Here is a 19,187-nt window from a genome sequence, read left to right as displayed (position 1 = left end):
AGGCCACCACCCCCTTGGGCTCTGGTCCCGTTTCTCTCCTTTCCTGCCTCACCCGAAACCTCACGTCAGTGAGTGCCAACAGCTCTTACTTCTAGAAGGTACTGTGGCTCTTTCCGCGTCTCTGCTTCTGAGCCCTGGGCCTGTCTCACCTGCCTCCTCTGAGCCTCGTGTGCAGGTCCCCATGGATGGCGGCGCCTTCCCTGCACACGGACCCACCGTGCAGCCCGTCCTCCGAGGCCCCTGCCCATGACCATCAGCTGGGACCTGGGCTCGACGGTGACCTTTCCACTCCCCCGATGCCTTGGGCCAGGCTGCTGTCCCTCACGTCTTCCCAACCCTCTCTCCATTAAGGGGCTTACACGCCCATGCTGTCTCCGGGAGCTGGGGTCACGGGGATGAGGTGGCCAGGCCTGGTGACGGCCAGCCTAAGTGCTCTTGTGGGCCACACGGGGACGCTTGCCTAGGGCGCCTGGACCCCCAGATTGGGGGCTCCGCCCTCAGCAGCTCCTTGGCTACCCCATCAGGTCGCGAGACCTGTGATGCTGCTAACTAGGAGACATTGGATGTTGGAAGCTTTATTTTTAAACCTCACACAGACAGAGGACGGAGAGCCGGACGTGGGGCCAGAGGAAGCCTGTGCATATGAGCTTGGCAGTCCTGCTTGAGGGGCAAACCTTCGGGCTGGCCTGGGCTTCTGTCCATCCGTCTGTCTTGCAGCCATGCCCAACTGCCCTGAGGGAAGGCCGGCCACCCTGGGCTGCAGCCCCGCGGCGCCACCCACAGTGAAGGACAGGCCTGCCCAGAGCCTTAGACAAATGAGGGTTTACATTTCTGTAGGTCGTTTTGAGCTTAAATTGTAGTTTTCTAGACATTAAAAACATTCAGATTTTGTTAATTCCCTGGTGAGATTATCAGGTAAATTAAAGAACTTTTTAAACAACTCCCATTTCTGATCCCTCCTAATATCTGACAGATGCCATCAAGAATAAGCATTAAGGTATAAAAATACTGTATATGTACTGTGCAGAAGACATTACATAGTTTAACTTAAATGCATTTATAATCCTGGCATCACCTCCCACTCTTCGCAAGGAAAAAAAATATCTTAAATAAATAAAAGTCACAGGGTGATATTTACTGTTTAGGAATTTAAAAGGGTGGCGCATCCCAGCACTTGACCAGCACATCTGGTTGTGGTCTCGTGAGTGTCCGTCCTCGAAGCTGCTCACGGTCAGTTCATTTGGTTTCAAAAGGAGCTCGGATTTTGCAGAAGACTAACAAGAAAAGTGTTAAGAGTCTTTGTTGGTGTCAGCTACAAAAATACAAAAGTCATCATGGACCACTGGTAAAAACACTTCGATGCCACCACAGAGACGGCACAAAACCAAAGTGCTCAGAGCAGAGGAGCAGTAACTGTGCTCAGAACATACAAAAGCTCTAAATATAAGTTGAGTGTATACAAAGGAATTTTAGGAGGTTCCTCAGCGTCAGGAAGCATCTTTTGGAGAAGCAGCTGGGCCACAGGCTGAAGCTTGGGGAGGAAGCCCGGCTGAGGAGCCGCTGGCTCAGGTGGGGTCTCAGGGATTTGTACTCACGTCTCAGGGAAGGTGCTGGCTGGGCCTTCACGGGGCACTGAGGACCAGGCCCAGGGCCCAGCTTGGGAGGCGGCAGAGTGCCTGCAGTGGAGGTCTGCGCTGTGCCAAGCACTTCCCTTGGCAACTTGAGATGCATTCAGGCCCGCTGGTCACCCTCGTGGACGACCCGGCAGGCAGCACACTCCCCACGATCCAGGCTGCAGGTCCAGGCAGAGATGGTGTCAAAGGGAAGCCCAGGTGAGTGGCTGGGGGTCAGGGGAGGGCCACCCACCAACTGGCAGCCAGTCCCTCTCTGTCCCCAGCCAGCTCACGCTTGTGGCCATAGAACTAACCTCGTCTGAAGGAGTTTGGGAGCTGGCCTGTACCCTCCTCTCTTCCCCCCGCCCTCAGCCCTCTCTCTGACCCTCAGCACTGGGGTCCCAGGAGTCTCATGACCCGGTGACCACACTGATGGCCCCCAGACGCCCAGTGGCAGGCTGGGCCCACTGGCCAGAGCCAGGTAGAACACTGAAAACGAAAACTGTTGTGGGAATGCCTTTTGGCCTCCATTCTCTGCAAAGCGGCCAGAACCCGTGGGTGGTGCCCACTCCGTGCATAGGCACAGTAAGTCGGAACTTGAACCTGTGGCAGAAACGCAGGACTCGGGAGGCTGGCTGCTGGGCCTTGCCTGTGTCGGCCCACAGGACAGAACCAGGGAGGCACAGGGACCTGTTGAGCAAACCAAACATCTTCACTGCAAAGTTTAAACCTGTCTTCCAACTGTAACCTTTTGCAAAATTTTAAAACTATCTGGCAAATGTGGAAGCTTAGCCTGCTCTGGCCTCTTTCAAATATGCAAAAAATAATTCTTTTTTTTCAAGTACATCAGAGTAGAAAAGGAAACCCGATTTCCCTTGGTCCAGCGCGTTCCACTCTTAACTCCATGGACCAGCCGCCCAGTGCCTGACCTGGAGCCCCCATGGGCCTGGGCCTGCACACTGGCCCAAGACCGTCTCTGCTAACGACTCGTTCACTCGCCTGTGAGATAAGGAAGCTACTGGCTTAAATAAACATGTTACATTAGACACATTTCTCTATAGCTTATCTAAAATGTTATTACTGGTGGCCTCTGTTTTTGAACAAGGCTAAAAAACACCCTTCGTGCATAGATTCATAGATTTCTGAGAGATTCCTAAGTAAGCAGTGCCCTCACAGCTCATCTGCAAGAAGAATAACCAACGTTGTTGTTCCGCGAATCGGGGAGAAGTTACCATACCTTCTCTCCAAACAAGAGGGGAACCTGGCTCTCCGAAGAGACCTCCCTGTGGGCTTTGGGGCTTCGGTCTGGTTTTCTATCAAACACGAAGGAGCACAGCCAAACTATCTTAAAGGCATTGGTTAAAGAAGGTGTTAGCTGGATGGATAAGTCACCAGTTGGTTAGGTCTTTTCTCTACATCTTGAGAAATTAGAAAAAGGGCATTGAAACTTTTCAGAAATAACCGTGTTATTGAAGAAGACACAGATTGGAGGGACGCCTTACCCAGGGGATTGGCCTGGAGAGGCCGCCTGTGAGGCTCGAGTTCAAGAAACTGCCATCAGATGTGCCTATGTTTCCATTACTTTTACCGTCTCTTTCACAAAATCGTATTCAAAAGTTTTCACTTTACTCCCAACCATTGTCTTTGATCATGTGAGCAAGCTCAATGATAAATTTTCCTTCCTTATATTTCTGACTGCTCTCAAAGGCGTGTTCCTTGAAAAGAGAGAGACAAGGTTTCAGGACAGAATCGGTTTTGTTTTTCAACTTCATTTTACACTTTGCAAAGAAAATAACTGCAGTATCATGTCTCCCCAGACGCCCCTTGCGCCGTGTGGTCCAGGGCAGGGGAGGGGTGGCTATCTGGGTGACCAGCCCTCAGGAGCAGGGCAGGTCTGGCCTGGACTCGCAGAGTGATGGTGAAACTTGTTGGGAACTATTGATTCAAGTTTGTTACTGAGCACCGACCACGTGCAGGGCAGTTTGGGAAGGGAAGCCAAGCAAAGGCCTCCTTCCCGGGACTCCAGGTACAGGGGAGTGAAGTCCTCAGGGTCACAGATGGTGGACAGGGGAAGGCCCTTCTCGGGGGCGAGGGATGCAGTGGCTCAGACACAGCCCCCCCGTGCTGGAGTCTGGGGGTGGGTGGTGTGTGGGACAGGACCAGGGCACAGGGCCCAGGCGGGTCCTGGGGGTGGGCCCCGAGGGGTCTGCTGTGAGCACAACTGCAGGGTCATGTCCAGTCCCCCACCTCCCACCTGGCTGGTGACCATCCCTCCCTCCCCCAGTCTATGGACTCTAAAAGATGTGGTTTTAAAACGTGTTCCTTGACTGGCAGCACCTATCCCGCTTCCTGGCATGTTTTGTTTCCACTGGGAACGTGTTCTTTATTACAGCGGACCCGCGGTCACTCACGTATTTCCACCCGAGTGTGGTCTTGCAGTTCTCACAGTAGATGTCCGCCACGGCATGCAGGCCGGTGAGAAGGACCCGCTCCTCCGCAGGGCCGCAGCCCACGTTCACCCTGTGGGGAGGAGGCGCTGGGACCCTCATGGGGCCCCGGGCCTACAGTTCTGCCCCCACCAGCTGTTCCCAGGACACAGGGTGTCCTTCCTGACTCCCCCCACCTTTGAACAACTTCTTGCCTCCCCCGAGAATTCAGGATGGGACAGGCTGTGGGGAGGGGTCCACAGTCCTGCTGTCTCGGTGGAAATCAAGATCTACCCTAGTGGGAAACAAACCACACCCAGCCTGGGAAAAAAGCATCTGCTTTTCCGAGCCCTCGATGGCAGCGAGCACTGGCAGGCTCTCAGGAGCAGCACGCGGGGCCTGGTGGCAGACACGGCACTGGCAAGGCCAAGGCAGTGGTACTCACACTGAGTTGAAGAGGTAGGCTCGTCCCTGACTTCCCTGAAAGGACTGCAAAGAAGAAAGGGGGGTTAAAGGCTTTGTCGTGGTCAGATGGAAGTGACGCCATTCATCACCAGCCGGAACGCAAGGCCACGTCGGGGCGGCTCCACCCAGAGGGCCAGGCTTGATTATTTTAAAGAACAGCTTACTACTGGCTTTGGGGTCCTTTGAAAGAAGCACCTCAAATTCCTTTTCGACACTAACAACCCACTCCCCCCACCGTGTGGCCAGAGCAGTGCCTGAGCTACACGGCCGATCTGGAGGCCCCAGAGCAGCTCTCCCTCCGAAGCTGGTGCTGAGGGGCTGCCCTTCCACTGAAACTTCTGAATGGCCACAGAAGCAGTGATGGCACAGACACCACCTTATCTGATGGCTTTCCCTTAAGATGATGGACCCAGGACTTCCCTGGTGGTCCAGTGGTTAGGACTCTGCACTTCCACTACACGGGGCACAGGTTCCATCCCTGGTCAGGGAACTAAGATCCTGCAAGCCGCACGTGTCCCCCCCCCCAAAAAAAGGACCCTGTCACTTATCACAAGTACAGAGATGATGTTCTAACTGCCTGAAACAAGAGGCCTAAGCATGGATTCCAGAAGCTTCTTGATGACTTTGTTTTCAAAGGAGCAGAAGGCTCCTGCCCAGGGAGGCAGACTTAGAGGACGGGTGGGGGTCGTGACCCACAAGCACGGGGAGGGAGGACAATCACTGTCTCCCGAGGGATTGTTTTAAATGTTCCCAAGTGGTTGGTTATAAACAGGACAAACTGCTAGTCAAGAGTTCAAGGCAATGAGGCAGGTCCTGCCCTCTTCACCCCCAGGGGGCTGCTCGTGGCCCCCACAGCACCGTGGCCCTGGCAGAGCTTCCCTCCCAGGCTCTTTCCTGAAAGATCCAATTGCCCCCAAGGCAGCCTCTTCTCTTCTTAACCATTCTGAGTTTTAAAATTTTCTTAATTCCCTTATTATGAAACTATTTCCACAGATTTTCCAGGCTTCCTTTGTACTGTCCACGTCCTCTGGCTTTACATGAATTTAACTGCTCTTACAAGTCACTGGCTCATCTTACTGTGGGATCTTCAGAGGCCCGTGGCCTGGCCCCCAAAACCCACGACTCGGCCAAGACCACGATGTAGCTGCCCCCACTCACACACACAATTTCCCTCAGTGCCATCCACAGGGCTCCAGACATTCTGGGCCCAGCAAACCCAGGAGGCCATGGGGTGGTTCAGTATTTGTCTACACTTAGGCTCAGTGATCATGGCTGAGGACAGCCTACTGAGTTCTTGACCAGACACTTGCCTTGGAGATCAGCTCATCGTGATTGGCCAGGTGGGCCCTGCAGTGGACACAACTGTACGTTCGGTGGCAGTTTGGCAGATACGCTTGGAAAGTTTTGGACCTTGTCATCTTCACCATCTCTGCTGGGCACTCCTGGCTCAGCTCAGGGCTGGCACGGGAGGAGCTGCAGCTCTGCTGGGCTCTCTGACAGAAGAAACACTGGAACATGCACGCAAGAGCCGTTGTTGTTAGGAGGGCGTGTGGCTCTGTCCACACAGCCGGGGTGAGAGAAAAACGCCACAACCTGTCAACAAGTCAACACAGAGCAGAGGGTCACAGAGAGAATGAAACACAAAAAGTGTGTTTAGGAAGCCTGTTGTGAAGAAGGGACGTGCAGGCCTAGACGTTAAAGATCTAATACTTCAATAGTAATATGAGTACATAAAACACTAATAGCTAATCATGGCTTAGCCATTCTAAATTTAGTTGGAAGTGGCAGGTGAACTAGTTTTACACATAAATAATTTGAGAAAACTTGCCCAAATACACCTTATATTGTGTGGCTTCAGAAAACGGGAAACAGCAGCCAACACAACTCCCATCTGAGTGAGGCCAGCAGCACTGCATACATCTTGTCCCAAACAATGGAACTGGCGACTCAAAGCACCATGACATTTATGAATACGTGTGTGATGGATCCAGTATTAATCTCTGAGAAATTACGTGTCAGTCCAGAAGTAAACCCTCACATATAAAGTCAAGTGATTTTCAACAAGGGTGTCACAACCATTCAATGTGGAAAGAACAGTCTTTTCAACAAATGGTGTGGGAAAACAAGATATTGACATGCGAAAGAATGAAGTTGGACCCCTGCCTCACACCATATACAAAAATGCACTCAAAATGGATCAAGGAACTAAATGTAAAAACTATAACTATAAGACCCTTAGAAGAAAATGTAGGGAATAATCTTCATGATGTTGGATTTGGCAGTGACTTCTTGGATCTGACAGCAAAAGCACAGAAGTGTGTGGATTTACAGAAGGTAAAGTGAGAGGAAAATGGGGCAGAGGCACTATGTGAGGAGATGAGGAGGCGATTCCAGAACTGAAGAAAGACACCAATCCACAGACAAGTCCAACAATCCCAAGCAAGATAAATAAAAAAGCCACAGCTGATCACATAACAGTGAAACTGCAGAACATCAAAGAAAAAAGAAAAACAGTCTTAGAAGCATCCAGAAAGGAAGGGAAAATTACCTTTCAACAGCAACTTCCCAAGTAAAACAGTGGAGCCCAGAAGGCAGTAGGGGAAGGTACCTGTAAAGTCCTGAAAGATAATAACTGCTTTCCCAGAATTCTACATGCAGTGAAAATATCTTTCAAGAATTCAGGAAATGGGGGCTTCCCTGGTGGCGCAGTGGTTAAGGGGACACGGGTTCAAGCCCTGGTCCGGGAAGATCCCACATGCCGCAGAGCAACTAGGCCCTTGCGCCACAACTACTGAGCCTGCGGTCTAGAGCCCGCGAGCCACAACTACTGAAGCCCATTCACCTAGAGTCCGTGCTCCACAACAAGAGAAGCCACCTCAGTGAGAAGCCCACACGCTGGAATGAAGAGCAGCCCCTGCTTCACGCAACTAGAGAAAGCCTGCGCACAGCAACGAAGACCCAACACAGCCATAAATAAATAAATAAATAGATAGATAGATAAATAAATAAATAAAAAGAATTCAGGAAATGACATTTGCAGACAACTAAAAAGTTTGACTTCTGCAAAATATCTCTAAAGGAAATCCAAGGATATGATTCAGACAGAAAAACAAAACAAAAAACCCCCACTAAAGTCTAAACTTCAGACTCTAAAAGAAGGCGGAATGGTGAGTAAAGAAAATGGTCAATGTGCAGGTGGGCAGAGCAGCAGCGTCTCACAGAACTTTGAAGAGATCCGCTCATGATATGTGAGCAGGAGAAGCCAGGGTGAAGGCTCAGACCAATGACTCCCAGAGTCTGGGTACTGTCCAAAAAAGAAGACCCACGTATGGATTAAATGTAGATTCTGGTACATTAAGGATAAATGTTGTAATTTCTGATGAAACTTCTGCAAGAACAAAGAGCAGGTGTATAACTTCCAAACCTGTAAAGGGAGGTGAGGAAGGGAGGAAAAACACCATGGGAAGAACAGGAAGCACAAAGACAGAAGGAAGATTTAAACCCAAATATTTCAATGCATATATTAAATATAAATGAACTAAATGTTAGAGTTGAAGGTTTCAACTAGACAGAAAACAAACTTTATCTAGATGCTACTTATGAGACACACACCTTAAACAAGGATGCAGAAAGGATAAAAAGATATGGCTAGAACCTGGGTGGTGGCAACACAGACCTATGAATCATAATTATTTGCTAACAGTATATTTGTTTTATGGACATCTTGTATGTATGTGATTCACACAAAGAAGTTAAAACAGAAAAATGCAAATCAAAACCACAATGAGATATCACCTCACACCTGTCAGAATGGCTATCATCAAAAAGAACACAAATAACAAATGTTGGTGAAGATGTGGAGAAAAGGGAGCCCTCCTACACTGTTGGTGGGAATGTAAATTGGTGCAGCCACTATTGCGAACAGTATGAAGGTTTCTTAAAAACTAAAAACAGAGCTACCATATGATCCAACAATCCCACTCCTGGGCAAATATCCGAAGAAAATCATACTTTGAAGAGATACATGCACCCCAATGTTCATTGCAGCACTATTTACAATAGGCAAGACACAGAAGCAACCTAAGTGTCCATCGACAGATAAACGGATAAAGATGATGTGGTATATTTCTACAATGGAATATTACTCAGCCATAAAAAAGAATGAAATAATGCCACTTGCAGCAACATGGACTGACTTAGAGATGATCATACTAAGTGAAGTTAAGTCAGACAGAGAAAGATAACTATTATATGATACCACTTACAGGTACAATCTAAAAACTGATACAAATGAACTAATTTACAAAACAGAAGCAGACTCACAGACTTAGAAAACAAACTTATGGTTCCCAAAGGGGAAAGGTAGGGCAGGGGGTTGGGGGGGAGGGATAAATTAGGAGCTTGGGATTAATTTACACACACCACTATATATAAATAGATAACCAACAAGAACCTGCTGTATAGCACAGAGAACTCTACTAAATATTCTGTAATCTTTCCCATATAGGGAAAAATATCTGAAAAAGAATCAGTATATGTATATATGTATAACTGAATCACTCTGCTGTATACTTGAAACTAACACAACATTGTAGATCAACTATATTTCAATAAAAATTAACAAAAAATAGAAGTTAAAGTAGCAAAAGGATAGAAAAAGATATTTAAATAATAAAGTAAAGGAACTTCCCTGGTGGTACAGTGGGTAAGACTCCGCACTCCCAATGCAGGGGGCCCGGGTTCGATTCCTGGTCAGGGAACTAGATCCTGCATGCCGCAACTAAGAAGCCCGCATGCCGCAACAAAGACCCAGCGCAGCCAAACTAAAAACAAATATTGAAAAATAATAATAAAGTAAAAACTATATTAAATATACTCATATTTTGCTTATATAGTAACATTTTAAAATTTTTTAAAATTATTTTTGGCTGTATTGGGTCTCTGTTGCTGCGCGCAGGCTTTCTCTAGTTGCCACGAGCAGCGGCTACTCTTCGTTGTGGTGTGCGGGCTTCTCACTGCAGTGGCTTCTCTTGTTGCAGAGCACAGGCTCTAGGTGTACAGGCTTCAGTAGTTGTGGCACACAGGCTTCAGTAGTTGTGGCATACGGGCTTAATTGCTCCAGGGTATGTGGGATCTTCTTGGACCAGGGATCGAACCCATGTCCCCTGCATCAGCAGGTGGATTCTTAACCACTGTGCCACCAGGGAAGTCCCTACACAGTAATATTTAATCGAAAAACTTTATGAGATAAAACAGCAGGGAGATAAACAGCAAGTGTAAATACTGTTACCTAATAACACAGTCTCAAAATATGTAAGTCAAAAATTGAAAAAACCTTGAGATAAATTTATAATCAAAATAGGACTAGTAATTGTAGTATATAAATAGTTTACATAGTAATTTATATATTTATAGTATATTTAGTATATATAAATACGTAGTATATATTTGTATAAAATATAGTATATATTTTACTGCATCTTTCACTAACTGGTAAAACACCACAAACGAGGGCAGATATACAGGATTTGCACATTGTGATGAAGAAACTGGAATTAAAATACATGTAGAAAACTGTATCTAAGAACCACAGACTCATTTACTGCACACATTTACAAAAGTTGACCACACAGCACATCTCAACAAATTCAAGGACTGAAACCACAGTATATTCTCTGATGACCACAATACAATTAAATTAGAAATCAATAATAAAGTATAACTAGAAAAATCCTCGGGCTTCCCTGGTGGCACAGTGGTTGAGAGTCCGCCTGCCGATGCAGGAGACGTGGGTTCGTGCCCCGGTCCGGGAAGATCCCACACGCCACGGAGCGGCTGGGCCCGTAAGCCATGGCCGCTGAGCCTGCGCGTCCGGAGCCTGTGCTCCGCAACGGGAGAGGCTACAACAGTGAGAGGCCCGTGTACCGCAAAAAAAAAAAAAAAAAAAAAAAAAAGAAAAATCCCCATATGTTTATAATTTAGGAAATGTACTTCTATATACCCATGCGTCTAAGAATAATGGAAATTAGAAAATATTTTGAACTAAACAATAACAAAATAGGTACTTACCAGAACTTAAAGGGGAATGTAGACTCTTATTAGAAAATAAGCAGGTGGAATTAATGAGCTAAACACCCATCTTTAAGAAGTTTGAGAAGTAACAGGAAAAGAACCCCCAAAAAATATAAGGAGGGAAAGAAATAGGAAAAAAATATTGAAACAGAAAAGGAAAACTTGGATCCACTAGGGGGGATCGCCAAGGCAAATGTGCATTCTCGGAAAAGACTAATGACCTCTGACAGCAGAGCCAGCCATCAGAAATGCCTTCTGGGGGCAAGTCTCATGGGGAAGAGGTGCTGCGGTCAATTTAAGTCAATATATTGGAAAATGTAAACCACACAGATAAATTACTGGAAAACATTAAGTTAAAAATATGATTCAAGGGCTTCCCTGGTGGCGCAGTGGTTGAGAGTCCGCCTGCCGATGCAGGGGACACGGGTTCGCGCCCCAGTAAGATCCCACATGCCACGGAGCGGCTGGGCCCGTGAGCCATGGCTGCTGAGCCTGCGCTTCCGGAGCCTTTGCTCCGCAACGGGCGAGGCCACAACAGTGAGAGGCCCACATACCGCAAAAAAAGAAAAATAAAAATAAAAAATAAAAAAATATATATGATTCAAGAAGAAATAGAAAACCTGAATAATCCTATAAACATCAAGGAAATCAAATCACTGGTAAAAAGTCTCCTCCCCCAATATGCACACATATCAATGCAAATCAAACACACCTACAGGCAAGGAGCTTCCCTGAAGAGTTCCACCATACTTCAAGGAAGAATTCATTCCAATCCAACACAAACTCTTTCAGGAAAGAGAAAGGGGAAGCACTCTCCAACCATCTGATGTAGCTTAAACTGACACCAAACCCGGGTCAGGGCAGTACAAGAATGGAATTCAGGGGAGTTCCCTGGTGACCTAGTGGTTGGGATTCTGGGCTTTCACTGCTGTAGCCCCGGTTCAACCCCTGGTCAGGGAACAGATCCTGAAAGACCCGCGGTGCAGGAAAAAAAAAAAAAAAAAGGGAATTCACTGTAAGTTTCTTCAAAGAAACCAAGATGCAAACATCCTAATATGACCAAACAGGGTCTAGCAGTATTTTAAAGGATGGTACAATATAATTAAGGTGATTTTATCACAGGAATGCAAGATCATTTAATATCAGAAAAATTTACCACCAATTGTTCTGTTTATCTCAATAGATGCAAAAAAAAAAAAGCATTCAACAAAAATTTAACATCCATTCACAATTTAAAAAACATTCCACACAAACTAAGATTGTAAGAGAACTTCCTTACCTTTTACGAGGCATCTACCAAACAAATAAAAAAATCCCAAAACCACTCACAGCAAACATCATGCTTAATGGTAAAACTTAGAAAACATTATCTTTGACATCAGGAATAAACCAGGATGCTCTCTACACTGCCACTTCCATTCAACGGTACCAGAAGTCCCAGCCAGCTGGTAAATCAAGAAAAGGCTTATAAGGGAAAACATACTCTCATACAACAGTGTAACAATAAAGTATCTAAGAGCACATTCAAAGACCGGAAACACCTTTACAGAGAACATTAGAAAACTCTGAGGGGTATAATAAAAACCTAAAGCAATGGAGAGCTAAATCATGACCAGGACTGGAAGATACTGTAAATATATGAACCGTCCCCAAAGTAATTGTTAAATGCAATTCAAATCACAATCCAGGAGGGTGTATGTGTGTGTACAAATGAGCCAGGGAGTCAGCGAGACAAAGAGAGAGCTTTGAGTCTAGAACTTATCTTACAAGTGTCTGCAGGGGAGGGAAAGTTTTCCTTGACCCTCTTAGGGTCCCTGGCTGGGTCTGAAAATGAAACTAACAGAGTAACAGGAGCAGGAAGCTTTTATACCTTTTAGACAAGGAATCAATAAGTTTGTGAAGAACTGATGAGGCTGGAGGGGTTTGGGCTGGGGTGGTCCATGGTGAAGGAGTAACTAGGAAGACAAGACAAGGTTTGTTTATACAGATTTCTCGGCCCCAATTCCCTGCCTTCCCTCTTCCTGGTGCAGGGAGGGGGCCCTCTCAAAGGGGAGTTTCATGGCCGGGTTCAGGGAAGAAGGTCACTCTGACCACCCCGCTTCTGCTGTTTTCTCAAACTGCTTCAAGCTTAAGATACTCAGGAAGCCTAGGTGCCACACGTTGGGGTGGTGTGTCCTGAACTCCAACACGTCAGAGGCCAGAAGCAGCCAGAGGGAAGCTCGTGCTGTGCCGGAGCCGGCCTGGGAGCGGTCATTTCAGGGTCATTCAGACTCACCAAGGCTGGGGTATCCCGGCTCAGGACAGAAAAACCAGCCTTAGCAAGGACGGAAAGCGCTTGTTCTGACTGCAATGCTGACTGAACACATGTTGTCTGTTTCAGTATCTTCACCTGAGTTTTTCTCTTTGTATTTAAAGGACCCTTAAATGAATAAACTCCTCTCTTATCCCTGGTGGTTCAGGCCTTCAGAGTCCTGGGCCCCGTTAGTGGCAGAAGCAGGGCTCCCAGTGACCTGAACAGAGACTAAAGAAACGGCCTTCACTTAGCCCATCCTTTAGACAAATGACACCACTCTGACTCATAATTAGAAAGCAGGACACCCCTCGTTTCTAAATCAGAGTGGCCTCTGATGGGGCGACTCTTATTTAAAGGGGCAACTTAGGACGTCCCTGGCAGTCCAGAGGTTAGGACTCCGTCCCCCACTGCAGGGGGCCCGGGTTTAGTCCCTGGTTGGGGAACTAAGATCCCGCAAATAAAATAAAGTGGCAACTTGCCAAGTGTTTCTGTTTCTTTGAATTTCTCCATGCCGTGAATGCCCCCCACATGCCGGGGGCCTACCTGAACGCCCCTTCCCTCGGAGCAGCCCCACTCTCGGGCTCCTGTCACCTTTGTGGAGCCTGGTCCATCCTCAGCACCCACAGTCACCCTTCAAAGGCTGGGTGTGCCTCCCACCCTGGCGTCCCGCCCTCTGTGTCCTGCCCTCCGCCCCTGTCACCGCCCTCCCAGGGGTCCTAGCGGAGCAGCGGCTCAACCTGGCTGGATCTCAGTCACAGAGAAGCACGTCGTGATTTAACTAGGCTTTCAGGCTGGATGTCCCCGAGGCAGGGAAATCCTGGCCAAGTTCTCCAGCCACCAGTACTCAGACGGGCTCTTCCAACCACACCTGCTGACAAGTCAGGACCCACCTTAGTACCTGAGGTGCAATGCATCACGTGCCTACTGCAGCCGCTGTGTCCCCGGGGTTTGGGGAGCAGCCACCACCCCACGAAGATGTTAGTGTGGGGTAAGTTCTTAGGCCAAAAACAACATTCTGGATTCCAGAAGTTTCTCTCCTAAAATAAGCATGGATATTTATTTTAAGACAGCGTAAATCAGGCCCATGTCCATATGGTGCTGTTACCACGCTTCCAAAGACAAACCCTGAGAACCAGCACCCAAGCAAGCAGCTGACACTCCTGGGAGGGCGTGGGCTCCCGGCCCTTCTCGTCCCCATACGGGTTCACTTGTCCTTCCAGCCCTGCCTCGCCCATCTGGCTGCGGGGAGGGACGGAGGCACAGGTGGGCAGGGAAGCGGGTCTCCCTGGGGCTGGTGCACAAGCTCCAGCGCTGGCAACAGTGGGGAAGAACACAGCTCAGAAGGCCAAGGTGCTGCCCACGCGCCTGTCCCATCCAGCAAGGAGAGAGCAGCCCATCCAGCACCATCACGAGGTGCCAAAGAGCCTTGTGGCCCAGGCTGCTGCTGGTCTATGAGAATCCCATGAATTAACAGCAGCCCTAAGACACGAGTGGTCTGATTAGTCCCACCATTCAGACAGGGAAACGGACACCCCGAGAGCTAGTAAGCAAGCTGTGCAGCTGGATTCAAAGCTGAGAATCTACACCCTGGACCCCTGTAAACACGTGTCTGTAGACACGTGAGCAGGTGTGAACATCACAAACGGATGCAAACCAAAGGCACACTGTACCTGTCTTACAACCTAGCAGGTTGGCAAAAATTTTAAAAAGTTGACAACCCCACTGGCGAAGGCACCTGGGACATCACTGCCATCTGGCAGCACCCACTGGCGCTCCTAGGTGCAGGCCCCAGGCCCAGGGTCCATCCCCGGCATTTCCCCCCAGGCTGCTTGGCCCCTGTGCAAAGTAACCCGGGAAAAGGCTGTTACAACATTGCCTGTAATAACTAGAGATTAGAAACCATCTCCCGTCTCACCAAGAGACTGGCCAAATGCACTGATGGACTTAACAGAACTGTTTCTAAGGTGGGGCCTCGGCCACTTCCTTCTCACCATCTACTTTTTTGTAACTTTTGATTTTGATACCAAGTGTAGGTACCGATCACAAACACACACACACACAGCACATGGGCCCACAGGCGTTGGGGGGGGCATGGAAGGTGTCCATCAAAGAGCAACAGCACGTGTACAATTTGCTTTGGGCAGTACCAGCTTCCCTTTTCACACATGGACTTCCTACTTAAATTAGAGGGTGAAAAGTTTTTTTCCACGTCCCTGGAACCGCAGCCTTCCTGGACTCCTGGACCCGCTGGGAGGGGCAAGAAGACTCCTTCAGTTCTCCCGGCCGCCTCCTGTGCCCTCAGATGAAGCCCCCTCTGCCCTCATGCCCCACCAGCTGCCCCCACGTCCCCCCATAACCAGCCCCCTCATTCCCCCAGCGTGGCCTGCCTCCGCCTCCTCCCACAAGACTGCTGAGGAGGGCGCTGGCACTGAGCCTTTCTTTTCTAAGAACCTGTGATACATTCTTTTTAATTTCTCCCACTAACTAAGTTTCCCAGCTGTGGCCCTGGGACGCCTCCTAGCAGAGGTTGCCTTTTTCCTCGCTAAGAAGGGAAGATGCAGGCATGACAGAGGGAGGGCTGCCCTGTCTTCAGCTGGAAGTGGGAGGAAAGAGCCTGGGAATCTTATGCCATTTTATTAAGCACATGCTAATTGAAACATAATTAAGCAGCCCTGTGTTGGGGAAGGGAAGGGAAAAAACAGAGAGGCAGAGAGAAGCCAGAATGGGGCCGGTGCTGGGGCTTTGGGGGCCATGTGGCTGCGGGAGTCAGGCTGCTGAGGGGGCTCGACCCAACCAAGCCACATACGCAGAGCCTGTGGGGCCTCAAGCTGAGCTGGTACCCAATCTGTAAAATGGGGGTGAATCGTGAGTCCCACAGAGGACCCAAGAATCACACCAGGTGTCAGGTTGCTGTTGCAGTAGCCTAGGGTTGGCAAGCTGTCTCAACGCCTCACAAACCCCATGGGGAACCCTGGTCCTGGTTCTCAGGCTTCCCAGGTATGAATTACGTGGCTTGGCTCCATCACCGGCGACAGGCTTTCAGCAGTGCCGGTGCCACTATCACGGGAGTGATGTCGCCGGCAGCTGACTGGACCTCATTCTCTCGACTTCTTTGCTGAATTCAACTCACACTGCCCTCCCCGGAACCCTCAGCCTCCAGTGACCTGGCGGTTCAGAACTTTCTCCATCCTCCCCTCAATCAACTCTCTGCTCACAATTCCCACTCCCTGCAGGTTTTGCTGATTAGCAGATCTAACTACTTTCTAAGAAGTTAAAAGCAAGTGACTTGCAAATAAAGTGTCAGAGATGAGAAGGTTTTAAAGCAGGGGACTTCTACTGCTTCTTCATATTTGAAACTATGTTCCACTCATCAGCCTACCAGGGAGAAAAAGACACTGCATGGAAAGTCCTTGCCGTCTGTACCCGCCACCCCCGCCCCTTGAGAGGATCCTGGCGGAACCTGGTGAAGGCAGGTAGGGGTCAAAGGCTCTCAACATAAAGAGCTTTATAAATTTTAGTGCTTCAAAAATGGAAAAAGTAATGTCTGGAGTTTAGTCAAAGGCATATACCTCTAACAGTTTTTAACTTTGGCAAACATAGCATGGCAACATGGGATGGTAACACCGGGGATATGGAGTGCGGGGCACGTTGGGACTGTCTGTACTATCCTTGCAACTTTTGTGTAAATCTAAAGTTTCCAAAATAAAGAAGTTGATTTAAAAATCAGAAAGACGGGGACTTCCCTGGTGCTGCAGTGGTTAAGAATCCGCCTGCCAATGCAGAGGACACGGGTTTGAGCCCTGGTCCGGGAAGATCCCACATGCCATGGAGCAACTAAGCCCGTGCGCCACAACTACTGAGCCTGCGCTCTAGAGCCCAAGAGCCACAACTACTGAGCCCGTGTGCCACAACTACTGAAGCCTGAACACCTAGACCGTGCTCCGCAACAAGCTGCTGTGAGAAGCCCGCGCACCACAACAAAGAGTAGCCCCCACTTGCCACAGCTAGAGAAAGCCCGCGCGCAGCAACAAAGACCCAACGCAGCCAAAAATAAATAAAATTTAAAAAAAATAAAATCAGAAAAACGATTAATCAGATTGGTGATTAAGATCATTCAGTTACTTTTTAAAAGTGCCCACTACAGGCCAAGACTTGTGCTACAGCTGTGCTAAGATGGGGTCCCCCTGGTCCTGGCTGAGGGGCTCCCACACGCAGAAGACACTCTAGCCCCTGAGATGCAAGGGGAGGCAGCGGGAGGGGCTCCCAGAGCCTGAGTTAGCTCCCCTCAGACCAGATCCCACGGCGAGGGTCGGGGGGACACGGGCAGGATCGCAACACTCAACACCGGGATTAAGCACAGCTGCCGCGGAGGGGCAGGGGCTCAACCAACGTGTGTTCCATCTCGGAGCAGAGCGGAGGCCGCAGCAGACACAGGTGCAGGGAGAGCAGCAGCTTGCTCAGGGACGCACCTGAAGGCCATCCCCGGAGGAAGGAGGCCTAGGTAGGAGTTCAGGAGATTGAGGGTTACGGGTGGAAAGAATAACATTCTTTGCAAGGAAACAACAGGTTGAGGTGTGTATATTTCATACAGAAGAAAAATGCAACTGCACAGAAGAATCTTGGGGTGGGGACGCCAACGTCGTCCACACCGTGGTCCATCTAAGACGGAACTGCAGCCCTTACCCACGCAGAACTTGACACGTAACCTGGACTCCCGGCGATGCCCGTTGGAGACCGGCCCCGCCCGGGAGAGGAGTCAGGCTCCTGCAGGCTCTGCGCCCGTGAAACTCAGTCGGTGCCACAAGTGGGGAACGAATGCGGAGCGAGGCATTTCGGCCTCGCCCTTCACGTGGGCAACTTGAAACGCCCCCCTTCCGTGAACACGCTGGGAGGCCCCTTTTGTCCTCATTTCCCTCCCCAGGCGCGACCTTTCTTTTAGGGGAAAAGCCTGTTACCGTCAGGCGGGCGGCTCCTCCCGAGCCTTCTCCAGGGCGGGGTGGGGAGGGGCGGGAGGAGGGAGAACCGGGGAAACGCTCCTGACCCGGAGTCGCGGTCCGCGCCGAACGCAGGTGGTCTCGCCGCAGCGCGCCCCCCGCCCCACGGCCGACACCGCCCGGTGCGCCCGCCGGGCCCGCCCTACTCACCGCCGCCCGCCGGTCCGCGCCCCAGCCCGCAGCGCCCATCGGCCCGGCCTCGCTCAGCGCGGGCGCGGCTCTCCGGCGGCCCCGGCGCGGCCCGGGACGCGCTGCGGCCGTTGCCTCTCCGGCTGCGCGCGAGACATGCCCGCCGCCGCCGCCCCCAGGCCGCCTGCCCTTTGTTTTGAAGCCGCTGCCCCGCCGCGCCGCCGTTAACGGCCTGGGAGCGCGGCGCCGACCAATCAGCGCGCGCCCCTACCCCCGGACACGCCGCGCGCCCCGCCCCTCGCCCCGCCCCGACGGCGCGCCCCCGCCCCGCGCGCCCCCGCCCACAGCTCGGCCGGCTCGCCCTCAGCTGGGCAGGGCAGGGCGCACGTGCCGCGGGGGGGAGCGTCGCGCTCCCATTGGCCGGCCCGCCGAGCGCGGCCTCGGATCCCGCCAGTGAGAGTCGAGGGCAGCGGGGGCGGGGCCGAGAGGGGCGGGGATGGGGCGGGGCTAGGGAGGGGCGGGCCCAAAAAGAGGCGCGCAGGCGCGGGTTGCCCAGAGCTGAGATCTCGGCCAGCGGTTTCTGTGGCGGTCGGAATCACGAGTCCGGGAAGCTGGCGGTCGTCTGCTCTTCCCGGCACACGTGGGTCGGCCGAGGCCACGCCGGCTCACAGCCCTGGGGGCTGGGGGAGGGGGCGCGGGCCGGGCTTCCTGGCCGGACCCCTCGACGACCCCGTCCCGAGGGCGGGTCCTCCGCGTCGCCACCCCGCCCCCATCGCGGCAGCTCCGAGCTGCTGGACCTGAGCGTCTTGGATGCACACGTGGCCCGTGGGGAAGCCCCGGACAGCCCGTCCCGCCCCGCGTCCGCACGCCGCCCCGCAGGCCTCCCCTGTGTTCATTGTGTGGGTCCCCCGGCCTTTCTCCCTAGATTGATGTTTAAATCCCAGCATCAGCATCAGCCCACCCCGTTTGGGTCACAGCGTAGATATCCTTCCTATACATGGTAGCGCCCTTGATTGATCTTGTTTCCTTCCTGCGATGCAATGTATCCGCACAGCTCTCGGTGCCTCTGGGTGAGTCCCATCTGCTGTTGGAGCGCGGCCGTTCTCCCGGCCACGTCCCCAGCTCCCGGCTTCCACAGAGCCCGCTGCTAAGTGACTTGAAGACGGTTCTTGCACCTTTTCATGAACTACTGAGC

General features: G+C 50.8%; 1 protein-coding gene across 6 annotated transcripts; it reads right to left on the bottom strand.

Moving 5' to 3' along the window:
* Nucleotides 1-403: 403 nt before the first annotated feature.
* Nucleotides 404-18,153, bottom strand: YPEL1 (yippee like 1). 6 transcript variants are annotated; one of them, XR_016387565.1, is made up of 8 exons: nt 18,014-18,142; nt 5,815-6,097; nt 4,485-4,528; nt 4,025-4,133; nt 3,116-3,328; nt 2,217-2,303; nt 1,596-1,792; nt 404-1,274 (listed from the first exon to the last, which is right to left on the bottom strand). XR_016387565.1 is itself a non-coding variant. In XM_030764312.2 (5 exons), the coding sequence occupies exons 2-5, from the start codon at nt 6,019-6,021 to the stop codon at nt 3,239-3,241; spliced, it is 450 nt and encodes a 149-aa protein (XP_030620172.1). In that variant the 5' UTR covers nt 6,022-6,097; nt 18,014-18,142; the 3' UTR covers nt 404-3,238. The 6 variants fall into 6 exon arrangements, 3 of the variants coding, with proteins under 3 accessions (XP_030620172.1, XP_022406882.1, XP_089750929.1); XR_004024937.2 differs by having other exon boundaries at nt 404-864; nt 1,139-1,274; nt 1,596-3,328; XR_016387564.1 differs by having other exon boundaries at nt 404-1,312; nt 1,596-3,328.
* Nucleotides 18,154-19,187: the final 1,034 nt, after the last annotated feature.

This window comes from Delphinapterus leucas, chromosome 14 (genome assembly GCF_059928025.1).
Source record: "Delphinapterus leucas isolate spDelLeu-1000000601 "Yukka" chromosome 14, BTC_Dleu_Yukka2, whole genome shotgun sequence".
Taxonomy (NCBI): Eukaryota; Metazoa; Chordata; class Mammalia; order Artiodactyla; family Monodontidae; genus Delphinapterus; species Delphinapterus leucas.
This window is presented reverse-complemented; position numbering and strand designations above follow the sequence as displayed.

Coding starts and splice junctions, on each gene's coding strand:
- YPEL1 (XM_022551174.3), bottom strand. CDS start 6,021: ATGTTCCAGTGTTTCTTCTGTCAGAGAGCCCAGCAGAGCTGCAGCTCC. Junction 4,529..5,814: donor ACGATGAGCTGATCTCCAAG/GCAAGTGTCTGG, acceptor TCTTCTTTGCAG/TCCTTTCAGGGAAGTCAGGG. Junction 4,134..4,484: donor GCCTACCTCTTCAACTCAGT/GTGAGTACCACT, acceptor TCCTCCCCACAG/GGTGAACGTGGGCTGCGGCC.